This window comes from Pinus tabuliformis, chromosome 6 (assembly GCF_031772625.1).
Source record: "Pinus tabuliformis cultivar Carrire ecotype Pingquan chromosome 6, CPIR1, whole genome shotgun sequence".
Taxonomy (NCBI): Eukaryota; Viridiplantae; Streptophyta; class Pinopsida; order Pinales; family Pinaceae; genus Pinus; species Pinus tabuliformis.
In genome coordinates this window covers 399,125,732-399,140,008 of record NC_142292.1, presented here as the reverse complement: position 1 = coordinate 399,140,008, position 14,277 = coordinate 399,125,732, and the positions used below count along the sequence as shown (strand labels likewise).

At 36.0% G+C, this 14,277-nt stretch overlaps 1 protein-coding gene across 2 annotated transcripts in view; it reads right to left on the bottom strand.

Moving 5' to 3' along the window:
- Positions 1–12,693, bottom strand: part of LOC149258986 (endoribonuclease Dicer homolog 3a-like) — a 290,704-nt gene extending 278,011 nt beyond the window's left edge. For both annotated transcript variants that reach the window (XM_089417176.1, XM_089417185.1), the window contains exons 1-9: positions 12,229–12,693; positions 10,767–10,947; positions 10,531–10,644; positions 10,000–10,134; positions 9,821–9,890; positions 9,425–9,489; positions 9,194–9,325; positions 8,971–9,108; positions 8,130–8,232 (exon numbers count right to left, since the gene is read on the bottom strand). In XM_089417176.1, the coding sequence (XP_089273302.1) occupies positions 8,130–8,232; positions 8,971–9,108; positions 9,194–9,325; positions 9,425–9,489; positions 9,821–9,890; positions 10,000–10,134; positions 10,531–10,644; positions 10,767–10,947; positions 12,229–12,455 (1,165 nt within the window). In that variant the 5' untranslated portion in view covers positions 12,456–12,693. The remainder of the gene's footprint in view (positions 1–8,129; positions 8,233–8,970; positions 9,109–9,193; positions 9,326–9,424; positions 9,490–9,820; positions 9,891–9,999; positions 10,135–10,530; positions 10,645–10,766; positions 10,948–12,228) is intronic.
- Positions 12,694–14,277: the final 1,584 nt, after the last annotated feature.

The following is a 14,277-nucleotide window of genomic DNA, read 5'->3' as shown; positions in this document are numbered from 1 at the left end:
TAATTGATATGTTTCATCCTTGAATGAAACACGGGATCTCCAGACATCTTAATGCAACTTTGATTATCACAATTAATCACAGTAGAACCCAGAGACTTCTCGAACAAATCTATCAAAAGCTTCCTTAACCAAACAACCTCTTTTCCTACTTCACATGCAGCGACATATTCTGTCTTGGCACTACTCAATGCAACGAGATCTTGCTTCCTACTCATCCACGAGATCATAGCAGCTCCCAGAGTGAAGTATCCTCCGGTAATGCTCCTTCCATCGGTCTCATAGACACCCCAATCAGAGTCTGTGAAACCAATCAGCTTGACTTCCTTACTATCATAATTTAGGCAGTGATGTATAGTGCCACGAAGATACCTCAAAATATGTTTGGTAGCTATCCAGTGATCATGATGAGGCTCCAACTAAAACTGACTAAGAATGTTCACTGCAAAACATATATCTAGCCTAGTATTTACTAGATACATCAGGGAACCCACCAACTATCGAGGTAGTATCCATGAGACTAGAGTTGGAGCTCCTCAACTTCTTGAGGTTGGTGATCATAGGAGTAATCATTGGCTTGGAGACCATCATCCCAAATTTTTCCAATAACTTGATGACATACTTTCCTTGCCCTAAATATATCTCGCCAAGTCTCTGCCATACTTCTAGACCTAGGTAGTAATGTATCAGTCCTAGATCCTTCATCTCAAATTCAGCTACCAAAATCTTCTTGCATTCTTGAATTCTTCGTTCTACACCAATGATGAATAGATCATCCACATATAGTAGAATTATGACGGGCTCATTATTCACGACCTTGATATATAGATTCGAATCAACAATACTCTTCACAAACCCAATTCTGAGAAGATATGCATCCATTCTTGCATACTACGCCCTTGGTGCTTGCTTCAAGCCATATAGGGCCTTCTTGAGTCTGCAAACATGAGAGTCCATGCTATTCATCCTTTAGTTTGTTCAATGTACACTTCCTCATCAATGGTCCCATTTAGAAATGTGGTCTTAACATCCATTTGATGGATATTCCACCCCATTGTAGCAGCCAATGAAACCAGCAATCTAATGGTAGTGTACCCTGATGTAGGTGCAAAGGTTTTTTCATAGTCAATGCCTTCCTTTTGAGAGAAACCCCTTGCGGCAAACCTTTCTTTGTACTTGTCTATACTTCCATCAACAATATGTTTCATCTTATAGACCCACTTCGATGTGACAACCAGCGTTTCACTAGGTCTAGGAAGGATTTCCCAAACCCCATTCTTCATGATAGATTGATATTCTTCCTGCATAGTTTTCTTCCAAACCTCTTCACGCTCAACTTCCTTGAATGTAGATGGTTCAGCTTCAATCAACTTTGTCATATATGCAGCATAACCAAAATATCTTTTTGGTTTCTTACTTTCCCTAGAGGACCCTTTCACAGCTTCATGTCCTTCAACATCTTCTAATGTAGCTTTCAACCAATTTGGCCTCTTCCTTGTGGTTGGGATAACCACTAATTGAATAGGCTCACTTGGTTCTTCTTCTTCAACATTTGTAGTAGAGTTCTCATGATGAACTGTTGATTTTTTGTAGCATCGGATGTGCTCTAGCCATGAAAATTGGTCGAGAGGCTAAGGCACATGAGATATCCAAGACCCAGAAATCGTTTGGGGAAATTCCACCCAGATGGAGAGATATTAAAATAATTAATTTTAATAACTTCTTAATGGGGTTATGAAGTATAAACTTAGGAAAATTAAAATATTAATGTGCATTAATACAATATGGGTGAGAAAGTTCTAAATAACGAGGATAAAGTCAAATCTAATCTTAGCTGTTGATTAGGGACTTAATCTCGGCCATTGAATCGTCAACAGGAAAAGTATACGAGGAGGCTCGAGGTTCAGTTGGAGATACACCAAGTTGATCATGAATTCGATTTTCTAGGGCAGGGTTTGCTGAGAAATCGAGTTAGTGATCTGTTACAGCGAGGGGCAATTCGACAGAAGGCCAAGAATACATAACAGAGAGGCGGAGAGAGTACCGGAGAGACAATGCAGAGCCTTGGAAGGATGACGCAGAGGCAACCAGGACTGACACAAAGGGCCAAGAGGTTGACGCAAGTAGCACAGAGGGTTGCAGAGCTGACGCTGGGCTAAAGAGGCAGGGCTGAGGAATTTTCGTGGGGCAGACTGAGAATTGGTTAGCTGACGCAGAGCTATAGAGGGTGACGCAGTCTCTAGAGGGTGACGCAATCTCTAGAGGGTGAAACAGTTCCTGAGGGTAGCTTGGAGCAGCTTTCGTTGTCCAACTAAGGGAGCAGTCGAAGTCACTATGAGGCTATTCATCGAGTTGTTGATTAACCGAAATATCTGTCTCCGAAGAAAGGTGGTACTTCTGCCAAGGAAAATATCTGAAGGGTGAGCCATTTCTGGCACCCTAGTTGTATTCAAAAAACTGCATAATAATAAAACCCTCATATCTGTTGCATCGGTTTTCCCGCATTGGGTTTTTCCAGGGACAATTGTCCAAAAATAACGGTGTCCTTTGTGTTGTCTTAGTTTATTTCAATTGTTGATCTGTATATGTGTGAAGGTTGCATTTGTGTTTATTTTGGTATTTATATTAATAAATAACTTGTTAATGGAAAGAACAACTAGGAGATAATAAACCGAATAATGCAATAGGGATTTCTAATGTGTTAAATTCAGAAATTTCCACATGAACTTCTTCTTCTTCAAATACAAGAATTTCTTCGTCATCATAATCAACAAGAATATCCTTTGATTTCTTGTAAGCTTGATTCTCATCAAATATGACATCCCTACTTACTTCAATGTGTCTTCCTTTCTTTATGTAAATTCTATATGCTTTTGAGGAAAGACTATAACCAACGAATATTCCCTTGATGCTTGTCGAGTCCAACTTCTTTCGCTTGTCTTTCGAAACATGGATATATGCTGGACTTCCAAATATACAAAGATGATCCACACTCGGCTTCTTCCCTGTGAATACTTCTTTGAGTGTAGTATTATCAAGACTCTTATGAGGACTTCTATTTTGAATGTACACAACAATCATCGTTGCTTCACCCCATAAGAACTTTGGTATATCTTGATCAAGGAGCATTGTTCAAATTCCTTCTTCAATTGACCTATTCTTCCTTTTGTCCAATCCATTTTGTTTGGGATAGTAGGGAACAATGAGCTCCCTCTTAATATCTGCATCCTTACAATATGCAACTAACTCTTTAGAAGTGTATTCGCCACCATTGTCAGACCTTAGAGTCTTTATCTTTCTTTCGGTTACAGATTCCACTTCAGCCCTGAACTCCTTGAAATTATCAAATACTTCATCTTGAGTAGGTAGAGCCATGTCTTCCTCGAATGATCGTGAACGTTACATAGTAGAGATGACCTCCAAGTGATTTGTCAGACATGGGCCCGCATACATCAAAATGGATGAGGTCTAATATTTCTTTAGACCTAGTTTCACTATTATGAAATGGCTTTCTAGTATGCTTCCCCAAAGAGCATCCCTTGCACACACCTTCATCATCTAACTTCATATAAAGAATACATGAACCAGTTGACTAAGAGTAGGGATGACCCTATAATGTAGACGACCATACCTTCGATGCCATAGTTCAATGGGACTTATTTCCATATGAACCAAAGCTTGAGGAGATGGAATGACAGTAAAGACTTCCTTCACGAACTCCAATAACCCTAGCTTTGTCAATACTAGAGTTCTTTCCCCAAACCAATACTTTTCCATCAACAAAAGCAATCCTTTCCCCTTTATCTTCTAAACAAGAAATAGAAAGTAAATTCTTTTTCAAACTTGGAACATAGAAAATGTTGTTGAGATGGAACTTTGATCCATTATCCAGCTTCAATGATGTAGATCCCAGGCCTCTAACAACATAGCTTTTGTTGTCACCTAATTCTATTGCATGAGAGGATGACTCCTCCTTTGATAGTGTGTGAAGTTGCTTGCTTTCACCTATCATGTGTCTCAATGCTCCACTATCAATGATCCATGCATTGTCATCAGCAAGAGAACATGTATGGGCAGCCAAGAAACCTTGACTCTCGACTTTGTCGAATAAGTAGTAGATGATCTTCTTGATCCATCTTCCAGCAATGTTGTAACCCAATCTTATGTAGTTGACCATAGAGGGAGAATCCATGCCAACAAAGTGATCTTAGACTTCTCTTGACCTTAGCTTTGATTCCATGTTGGAAAATCAAAGATATTATATTAGGGTTTGATTCTCCTTTCTTGATAATTACCTGTGAATGTGTTGGCTTCTTTTACTTCTTTATTATCTTATCTTTCATCAAGTAATTACCATATTATATGTGTATGAAGATCACAAAACAAGAGATAAGATATAGACACATGCTAGGGCAAAACCCCCCTCGAGGGGAAAACTCAATGAAGATGATTCTTCCTTTCAATAGTATTCTTTGAGACTCTTTACCCTAGACCAAGACCAAACTTTCCCTCCAGACCTGTCAACCTCCCAGATCTTCAACCCCTTCCAACAACTTCGACTAGGTAGCAACTTCCGCCAACATGCAGCTTCCGGCAACAGCGAAAACTTAGGAGACTTCGATCTCCCAACCATTGTTTTAAAAAACGGCCGAGTCGGAGTTTAGACTGAGCCAATGCCTGGCCAGGTCGGCTCGATGGCCGAAATAGAACGGCTGGCCAAGTTGTTACCGAGCCAGACATTGACTCGGTCAACTCGGTAATGACTCGACCGGCTCAGTAACAACTCAGTCAGCTCGGCTCTTTGACAAAAATCTTGAAGCACATTTGTCAAAAGTTGTTCCGCCTCCTACATATCAATGGTTGGGTTGTTGTTTATTGCATATTTATAGCCCTAAAGTAATCTATCACTGTGAGAGTTTTGAAAATTACAAGGCCGAAGTATGGTTATCCTAGTGGCATGAATTAGAAAACAGAAACAATGCATTGAGCCATACAATGTTTTTAAAAACGCAAACGTTTTGGCAATGGACTAATAAATACATATTTGCCTCTCACTGTTCTGAAGCTTGACCAGAATTAAATCAAGGGTTTAGAGACTTCATAAGGGGTAGAGAATTGGTATTATTGTTGTTGTAGACTAGTGATTGTCCTTAGGCCGAGGCAGAAAAGAATCCTGGCATTGGACAGTGCACTGGGTGCCATTTTGATATAATGGATATATTCATGAACCTACTTTGATCATATGTTGTCTTCTCTCTATATTCTAAAGCTTTGTGTTTGGAAACATGAATGAAAATCTTTAGAATTATGTTTTTTATAATAAAAAAATATTTAATGTATTTTTTACAACGACCGAGTCATTGAAATCAAACCGGCCAATTCGATACCAAGTTGGAGACGGAGTTGGAGCTGACCCTTGCCCGTTTCCGAACCAGAGTCGGAGTTTTAAGACATTGCTCCCAACACAGACCACGAAACAGAGAGAGGCACCAAAAGTTCGATTTTCTTCTTCTCTAAAGACTTCCCCAAACTCGCACTTCTTTCCTCCTCCCAGCAACAGACTTCACACTTCTCCAGCTCTTCTTGAGATATCGAACTTGCTTGAGAGTGAGTGGTTCAAATGACTTTGACCTCCTTGAATATATAGGCTTCTTGTGGGTCGAATGGGGGTCTTAAGGCCGACATGATGTGGAGGGTACATAATTCATATTTGACTTGATACAAAACCTTTTTACATGGTTCGAAAGCCCAAGAAGGGTCTCTTCGAATGTACAATGACTCTATAAACTCAATATTAATCCTAGGAGTCCTCAATGGGGACTTTGACTAATATAATGATGACCCAAGCATGAAACCCATGCTTTAATAAGTCATTGTTACAATAATAAAAATTATTTTCATTATTCTTTTGACAAGTACATTACACAATGACTCAAGTACATTATTTAAGACCGAACATAGTAACATTTTCTAACAAGATCTATGATTATTTAATATGATAAGGAGAGTTGTATCAAACTTTCTAAGAATCCAATGTTTCATGACAAGTTCAAGCATATAGAGATCCAATATTACTTCATACAAGACAAAATTCAAAAGAGAGTAATAAAGCTCTAGTATATTTTTGCAGATCAATAGGCAGTTGATATTCTGATCAAGCCCTTGGAAAAAGAGAAGTTTGAGGCATTCAGAGATAGACTTTGATTAGTACAAAACTCCTTCCTGACTAAGGAGTGTTGAAAAATGTAACCCAGATATTCTGAACAAGCACCTGGCAAAAGAAAAGTTTAAAGCATTCAGAGATAGACCTTGATTGGTACAAAATCCCTTTCTCACTAAGAGGAAGTGTTGAGAAATATAACTCAGACAGGAACTTCTACACAAGTTGAGAGTGAATGTGCTAGAAGTAGTTCAAGATATTTTGAAAAGTATTTCTATTTTGTAATTCACTTTAGTAAAAAATGAAGAGTCTTATATTTAGTTGTTAAGTCTAATAAAGTGGGTCATGCATTTATGACTTGGCATTAATCTCAAGTGTAGATCACACTAATAGATTAGGGTTTTGGTAGATTAGGGTTTCACTTAATAGTATAAAGAGATGTCAAGATGGAGAAATAGGCACACAATCAGATGAGGTTGAGTGATTAGGAGGGGAAGCGAGAGAGAAGGTATCCTGGAAAGAGGCAATTCTGGGAAGCAAGCAAAGCCCATACAGGGAGACTTGGATTCTATACAATTCCTTCTGATCTTATCGAACAGTTCCATACCTTCATACAGAAGTCTGTATAGTCGTACAAGAAGATCTGTACAGTCATATGGACAGGCTGTACAATCCGTACAGCAAGCCATACAGCTGTACAGCAAGTTATTTGCTGTTTTCTGTTTCTTAGACATGCCATACATGTTCAGAGTGATATTGATTACCGCACCGCTGTTCAGTTTTAGCAGACTGTTGATGTTACCTTTGAAAGCTAATTTTAAAGGAGAAAATTACCTGTGTGTGTGAAACTGTTCTATGCTTTCACTATTTAATTTTCAGCTATTGTGTGATTGATGCTATGGCCTAAATTTAATTTATGCATTAATTAAGTTCAACAATATATTTGCTTAATAAAGATCATAAGGACAGCAGTCATACAGGCTGGGTATTTTACAGATAACACTGTCCTTGCTAAGAGGGAGTGTTAATTTTTTTGACCTTGTTGAGCTTGAACAGTCTGCTCCAGCAGGGTGGACTTATTGCAAGTCCATGCAGTAGACTAACTGAGAGCAGATGTGATGCAGATCTATATCATAGTGACATGGTTCAGTAGTGTCCATCTCAAGTTGTGGGCATCAATGATAGCAGCGAAAGGCACAACACTAATCTGCAATGTGGAGGAGGCACAATTACGTAATTACGTAGAAGATAGAAAGCACATGCATGCATTTACCATGCACACTGAAGGTTCTACCTAAAGTTAAACCCAACTTACTGAGGCTCCCCATTTGGCAATTCCAGTTTTGCTTATGCTAGACTTCCATTTAGTTTTAGAATGCATAAATGGTCAATTCTTATACAAGGTGCAGATTCCAAGGCTATTGAAGGCACTTGCATGGACTGGTCTATTTTGGAATGAGGGCACAGAACTCTGGAAGGAAACAACAGTTTACCTGATTATCTCCAAAAGGAGGTACACTTCTCTAGGCACTCTTATCCATGCAACTAGGGCACACTAGGATTTCAAATGAGGGTTAGGGTTTGACAAAATCAAACCAAGTGCTTCTTGCACATGTCCAAAAACATTGTATTTTCCCTCCTCTTCCTATTCTATAAAGGAGATGTAAGATGCACCACTATATTGGTTAGCAAGTCTTTGGTTTTGAGCTATTGCAATGTATTTTCTCCTTTCCGTATTCAATAGAATATAGATGTGACTGAGAGTTCAGAACTGTATACTTGCTATTATTATTTCTTGCTGTACTTTCTACTACTATCTGTGATTTACACTACTGATCTAAACTTTTTGGAAACTTCTGTAGTAAACTTCTGTAGTAGAAACTCCTTAATCACAAGACACTGCTAATGCCAAGAAGGCAAATTGTCAATATTGTTTTATTCTAACTACTGGAAAAAGAGAGAACGTAAATACCGGCTGGGAATGTCTGTTCGAAGAGCTCTAAGACATCAGTTAAGAAAGCAGATATAGACCCTTGCATCTTTTTTAAGGGTTTCGCAAAGCACAATTGAACAGCCTTCACAAACAAAAGAAAAAAATGAAACATCTGTTAGTATCTGATAATCAAGCTTGCTCAAAATTTACTAGTAATAAATACATGTTTCACAAGGAAAAGTAGAAGCTATAAAACAACATACAGAAAAATATTATGGTCCATAAAACAAATTAATTCCAACCAACAAAATGTGCACAATTATAAATCTTTACAAATCATGAGCAAAAATAAATGTGAATGAAATGTTTGGTTACGACTAAAGTTGTAGAAGGTTGGTAAAGAATATAGACTTGTGTACCACTAAGCAATAGGTGACATACAGAAGCAAAGTGAGACATAATAGATTAACTTCTCAATTCACTGCAATATCTCAACCATGCACATATTGGACATATAAGATGAAAACAAAAACATTGTTTAAACATTCACCAAATATTTCTAACTTAACTCTTCATGAACCAATGGATGCCTGAAAACTCTAATATACAAAATAAGGTATGAATGGCTTCCAGAATGTTTATTCTTAAATTACCCACCCTTGCATAATAATGTAGGACTTAATAGAGAATAATAATAGAATCTAACGCAATCGCAGTCAGATATTATGGTTTCGAAAAAGAAAAAGAAAAAGGCTTAATACGCCGGGCAGAAGATGTTCCATGGGCTTCGAACATACTACAACTAAACATAGGAAAAACATTTAGTATTTTAAAACAATACACCACTACATTGTAGATCAAATCAAGTTGCATAAGATACCTTATAAGCACAAATGAAACCCAAATTCTCAAGACAGTATAGAATATTCCCATAGATTTTTTCAACTTTTTTGGTTGCTTTCTTCATGAAATTTTCTTCATCCTTGAATCGATGGTCAGAAAAATGATTTTGGATTTCCTGCAGAAATACAGAAAATTGATTAAAAATAATTAATGAGGAAACAGAAAATAAGACTTTTCTAACAAGAGAAAGTAGGTAAAACCTTATCCCTGAGAGCAACAAGCTTTAGCTTCAAGGGACCATGCAATGAACTCGGCTTGCAATAATATTTTGTTATTTGATTGGGAGTAGGTACAAACATGTCCACTTCAGCCCTATCCTCAAGTGTATATACCTACATGCATATATTACACCATCACCAGAAAATGGAAGAATAGTAAAAATTCAAAATATTATGAATACCCTTAGAAGTTAGAATTGTTTTTCCAATTACCTTTGAATCCAAGATGTCTTCGAGCTTGGTCATTCGGTCCTCACAATCAGTGTTTGATGAAACACCTGTGAAATTTAATAAGAAGCATCATAGTCATTTATGTGAATTTTAAAAACAGGACCATATATAACAAAGAAAGGTATTAAAAGTGTTTATGCAAGCCCAGCTCAACAAAATATAGCATCAAAGAAGGAAACAAGCTGCAAAACAATACATAAGTGAATTATTAAAAACCACTAGACTAGTACGGATCCAGATGAATCATAAACAGGAAGATTTGATGGAACATGATCCAATATATGTCAGCTATGACACCAAAATACAAGAAAAGCTTGGTTATAATCTATAAAAGTCCATCCATTTATACTCATTACATATATAGGAAAGTGAGCTCACCTTTACCTATGACTGGCGACGCAGTCATTCCAAATATTTTTGGTTTAAGCTGGCATTTATAATAATATTCCTTTATCACAAAATACAGCATGTATAAGCCATGTAATACTTATAGGACATTAAATCATGACACAACAACAAATTTTATTCTAAAATCTTTTTAAAATCATTATTTGTACTTTCATCAATTTTGCATATGGATTTTGACCCGAGGCATGATGGCACTCGTCAAAGATCAGCAGGTCCACAAGATCAAGGTTGAGAAAACTAAACTGGAGACCATCCAATAGAATCTGAGGTGTCATCACGAGTACCTGGAAAAAATTAATCATTATGTTAATATAAAGCTTTCAGGATTTAAGGCCCTTAAGAACAAATGCATAATCTAATATCCAAAAGCAATTTAGACTTCAATTCTCCAAAAGAGGTGCATCTAGCCTTTGCATAAGGGCCAAAATAATAGCATTTACATGGTTCACAACAGGAATTGAACAAGTGCGTCTCCATTAGTGGGAGCAAAAAATAACATTTAGCCAAAATGTACTTGTCAAAACTGTTGCGAAATTGACTTGAATTGACCAAAAACGTGACTAAATAAAACCCCGTATATATGTGTATATATTAAACATCCACAAGGTTTTTTCCAGGGATAATAACAGCAGTCGAACACCAAATATTAAAAGAAATATTAGCTATGCACTCAACAGTACCTCATTCAAAGCAATTTCTCGTTCCCATTGCTGAACATTCCAGCCATTAACACATTTTGCACCGTAATAATGGGCAACTTTTAAGTCCGTATTTATTCTAATCACTTCAGCTTGCTGAAAAGTTCACAACAATACATGTTGTCCATTATTGTTAATTCTCGAAGGGTGAGCTTTACATTTTCCTCTTTCAATTCAAAAAAAGAAAAACAAAACATTATTCCAGATTTTCATCTTACCTGTATGACCAGCTGAATTTTTGGTGCAAGAAACACTATTAAACTTTTTTCGCCTTTAGCCCTCAGCTTATGAGCAATCTGCTTCATGAGCTGTACAGCAATCAAGGTTTTCCCAGAACCAGTTTCCAAAAATACAACTGTGTTCCTCTCCATAGCAACACGCAATATTTCTAATTGATAGCTGTGTCAAATAAAGCCATCAGTATGTAAGTCAACAAATTAATCACATTTTGTTTTCCATTGGTATACTATGGTGAAAACAATAAAGTGATAACAAATTTGTAACAAAGGTGCACTCACAGAATGCATGCACCGAGAAATAAACTTACCCACCCAATGCATACCTGGCTGTGAGATGGCACAAAGCATTTTCGGAAATGGACTTTTTGTCGTTTACTAGTGATTTTTATATTTACTAATTGGTGACTAGCTTAGATTTAGGATGTGTTATGGCACTCCCCATTTGTGTAACCTTTTAATCCTATTCACCTAATTTTTCTGCCATTCATTGGACATCAATAAAATTATCTTATAATATCTTACCTGACAGAATTCAGGGTGCATCCCCTGTTTCAGAACATCTCTGTTTCTCTCTGAGAGCAGAAGCAAGGCGCATAATGAGGATTGGCCTCTTGTAGTGGTCATGGACCCTCTGGTTATTATAGATATAGTCCGTGTTAAAGGGGTGGTCTCACCCCCATGTTATCTGGGCTAGGGGAACACCCTCCAACACTAGATTTTTCAGTAAAACGTACACGAACAATAAGTTGATTCACCCTTCCCACTATACGTATTATTGTATCCTACACTCACACTTCTTCATTATTTTTGTATATAACAGTCAGTGTATTTTTGATGGGTGCTTTGCTCTGCTTTGCTCTAGTGGTAGGTGGTAGGGATGAAGGTTTGTCATTTCATCTATTTAGGTTCAAGTTCCCAGAGACATGGTTCATCATAATGAGGCTGGAAAGATAAGTATTTTGTTGGAGTTTGGGATATTTGGCACAGGGGAAGATAGATGTTATATTGGAGTCTTGGATCCTGGTTCCATTTCCAGTCGTCTCTAGGCTGAGCTATGACTTTGAATCATAATAAGGCTAGAAAGATAAGCATTTTGTTGGAGTTTGGGATATTTGGTATAGACCGGAAAGATAGATGTTATATCGGAGTCTTGGATCCTGGTTCCATTTCTAGTCGTCTCTAAGCTGAGCTATGACTTTCTGATATATGTGATTTGCTGGCTGTTGCGTATATGTGGAGAAGTTGCTAATTCCCTTATCTAAAACAAACAGTAAAATTTTAAAATATCAGTCAAGGAAAAGTAGAAACGACTGAAAAGTCTTCATCAATGTTATTAGAAGTTGAATTACATTCATGTTTCTGACCAGGAAGTTTGTATATGCCTTATGAAAGGTGATCAAACCTCGTATCAGCAAACATTAACAACTAAATAGTAATGTACCTCCTTAATTTGGTATCTGGAATCGACCTTCTGACCTCAACGTTGTCATCGTCATTTTTGACTGGAGTTTTTTGCTTCTTCTTCGACTGTAATAAAACCTCGCTACTCTTCCTCTTCTTGCATGGGTTTTCACTAGTCTTTTTCTTTGCCAAAGGATCTACAGTCTGGCCCTCGGCTTCTGCGATGCTGCCTTGGAGTTTCCTCTTTGGCTGGCTTTTGGAAGCCATGAGAGCACCTCCACAGAGAATGAGAAAACCTTAGCACCCAGAATTGTCTGTCTACAGCCTCTCATGTGTTATGAGGATCGCCAACTGTTACAGATTCCTATACAATGTTCTTGCAGCATGTGTAGAAGATGACAAGGAAAAGATGCAACACAAGGGAATATTACTGTTAGTGTAGTTGCAGTGGAGGGAAAGCCAAGTTCTAAATTGAATTGAACTGGAGTGGAGTGGAGTGGAGTGGCGTGGGCTGGGTTTTGTGAAGCTTAAGCTGCTGTACGTCTCTGGTTAGCTGGAAGCTTTGCATATAAAAGTAGCCTTTTAAATTGGCTTTCTAACCGTGGATTTTCGTATTTTCGTCGGCGTTATTGTCGTTGGGAATGTAAAAGATGGTTTGTTATTCACTGGGGGCGTGGATCGGGGAACGATCCATGTCGATCGGCATGTACTTGTTTTCGGTTTGTATTTGGTCAAAGTAAGTCCATGTCTACGATTTTTTTGGATTCTCAATTTAAATTTGCATATTGCTATTATTAAAATATCTTTTAAATTAGAAATGAAATTCTGATGTGACCATATAGCATTAAGGCTAAAAGATATTATTAAAATTTATAGATTTTAATGGTAAATATTTTTTTTATTATGAGGAGGATATTATTTTTTTTAGATATTACTGGTATTGACATTACTTTTCAATTTTAAAATATTTCCAATTCATTAAGGATGTATTTTTTTTATGGAAATTAATTAAGATGTATTCATTAAGTTTCTTTTTTTTTTTATAGGATAGGAAACTAGATAATGGTTTAAGATTTCAAGGTATTTAGTAAGAGTCAAATTGTATTATAGATGATTAAATTTTGTTTATACACAATGATCTTATTTAGGTTCAATTTTATTTTGGAAAAATAAAATTAAATTATTTTTAGAATTGTATGATATACTTAAGATATATATAATTTAAACAAAAAATCATACAATTACAATACTATTTAAAAATCAATTTTTTTAAGTTTATATATTTATATTAGATTTAATTTCTAAATATTATCCAATTTCTAGATATTTTGAACCATATTTTATTCATTAAATTATTACAATTGTTTTTAATTAATAATTTTTATTTTTATTTACAAAATAAAAACTTAAAATATTTAGAGTTATCAACCAAATTTTTTATTAATATAATATCAAAGCTACCACATGTAACTACATTATGATCTATCAACAAAATCTTAACCACTTGAAATAAGTTAGTGATATAAAGATAAATTTCTACTATTACCATGTCTTTAAATATTAGATCATCAACTTGTTTCTTTGAATACAAGGAAATTAGATTTTTACTAATCAAAAACAATTTTAGATTATATTTCAAAATTTAAACAACAATTTCATCTTAAATAATATTTGCTATAAAATCAATATCATACTTTTTATAAATATTAAAAACATATACTTTAAAATAATATTTAATTTTAATTCTATACATAAAACTATATAACATCTTAATTAGAAATAAATCAAAATTACTAGTTAATTTTTCAATTTTAATGTACAAGCCTTTTACTTACCCTATAAAATATAAAACAAAATCATTTAGCCCGTTTTTTTTCAAAATTCATATTTATTAAATTCCATTCCCGCCGAATAAAATCCAGTAGCTAAATATGGAAATTCGCTAAAATAGCATAGAGTACATGGTGGATTTATATGGAAATTCGCTAAAATAGCATAGAGTACATGGTGGATTTATATGGAAATTCGCTAAAATAGCATAGAGTACATGGTGGATTTCTAATACGATGTTTGAGGCACGCTAAAATTC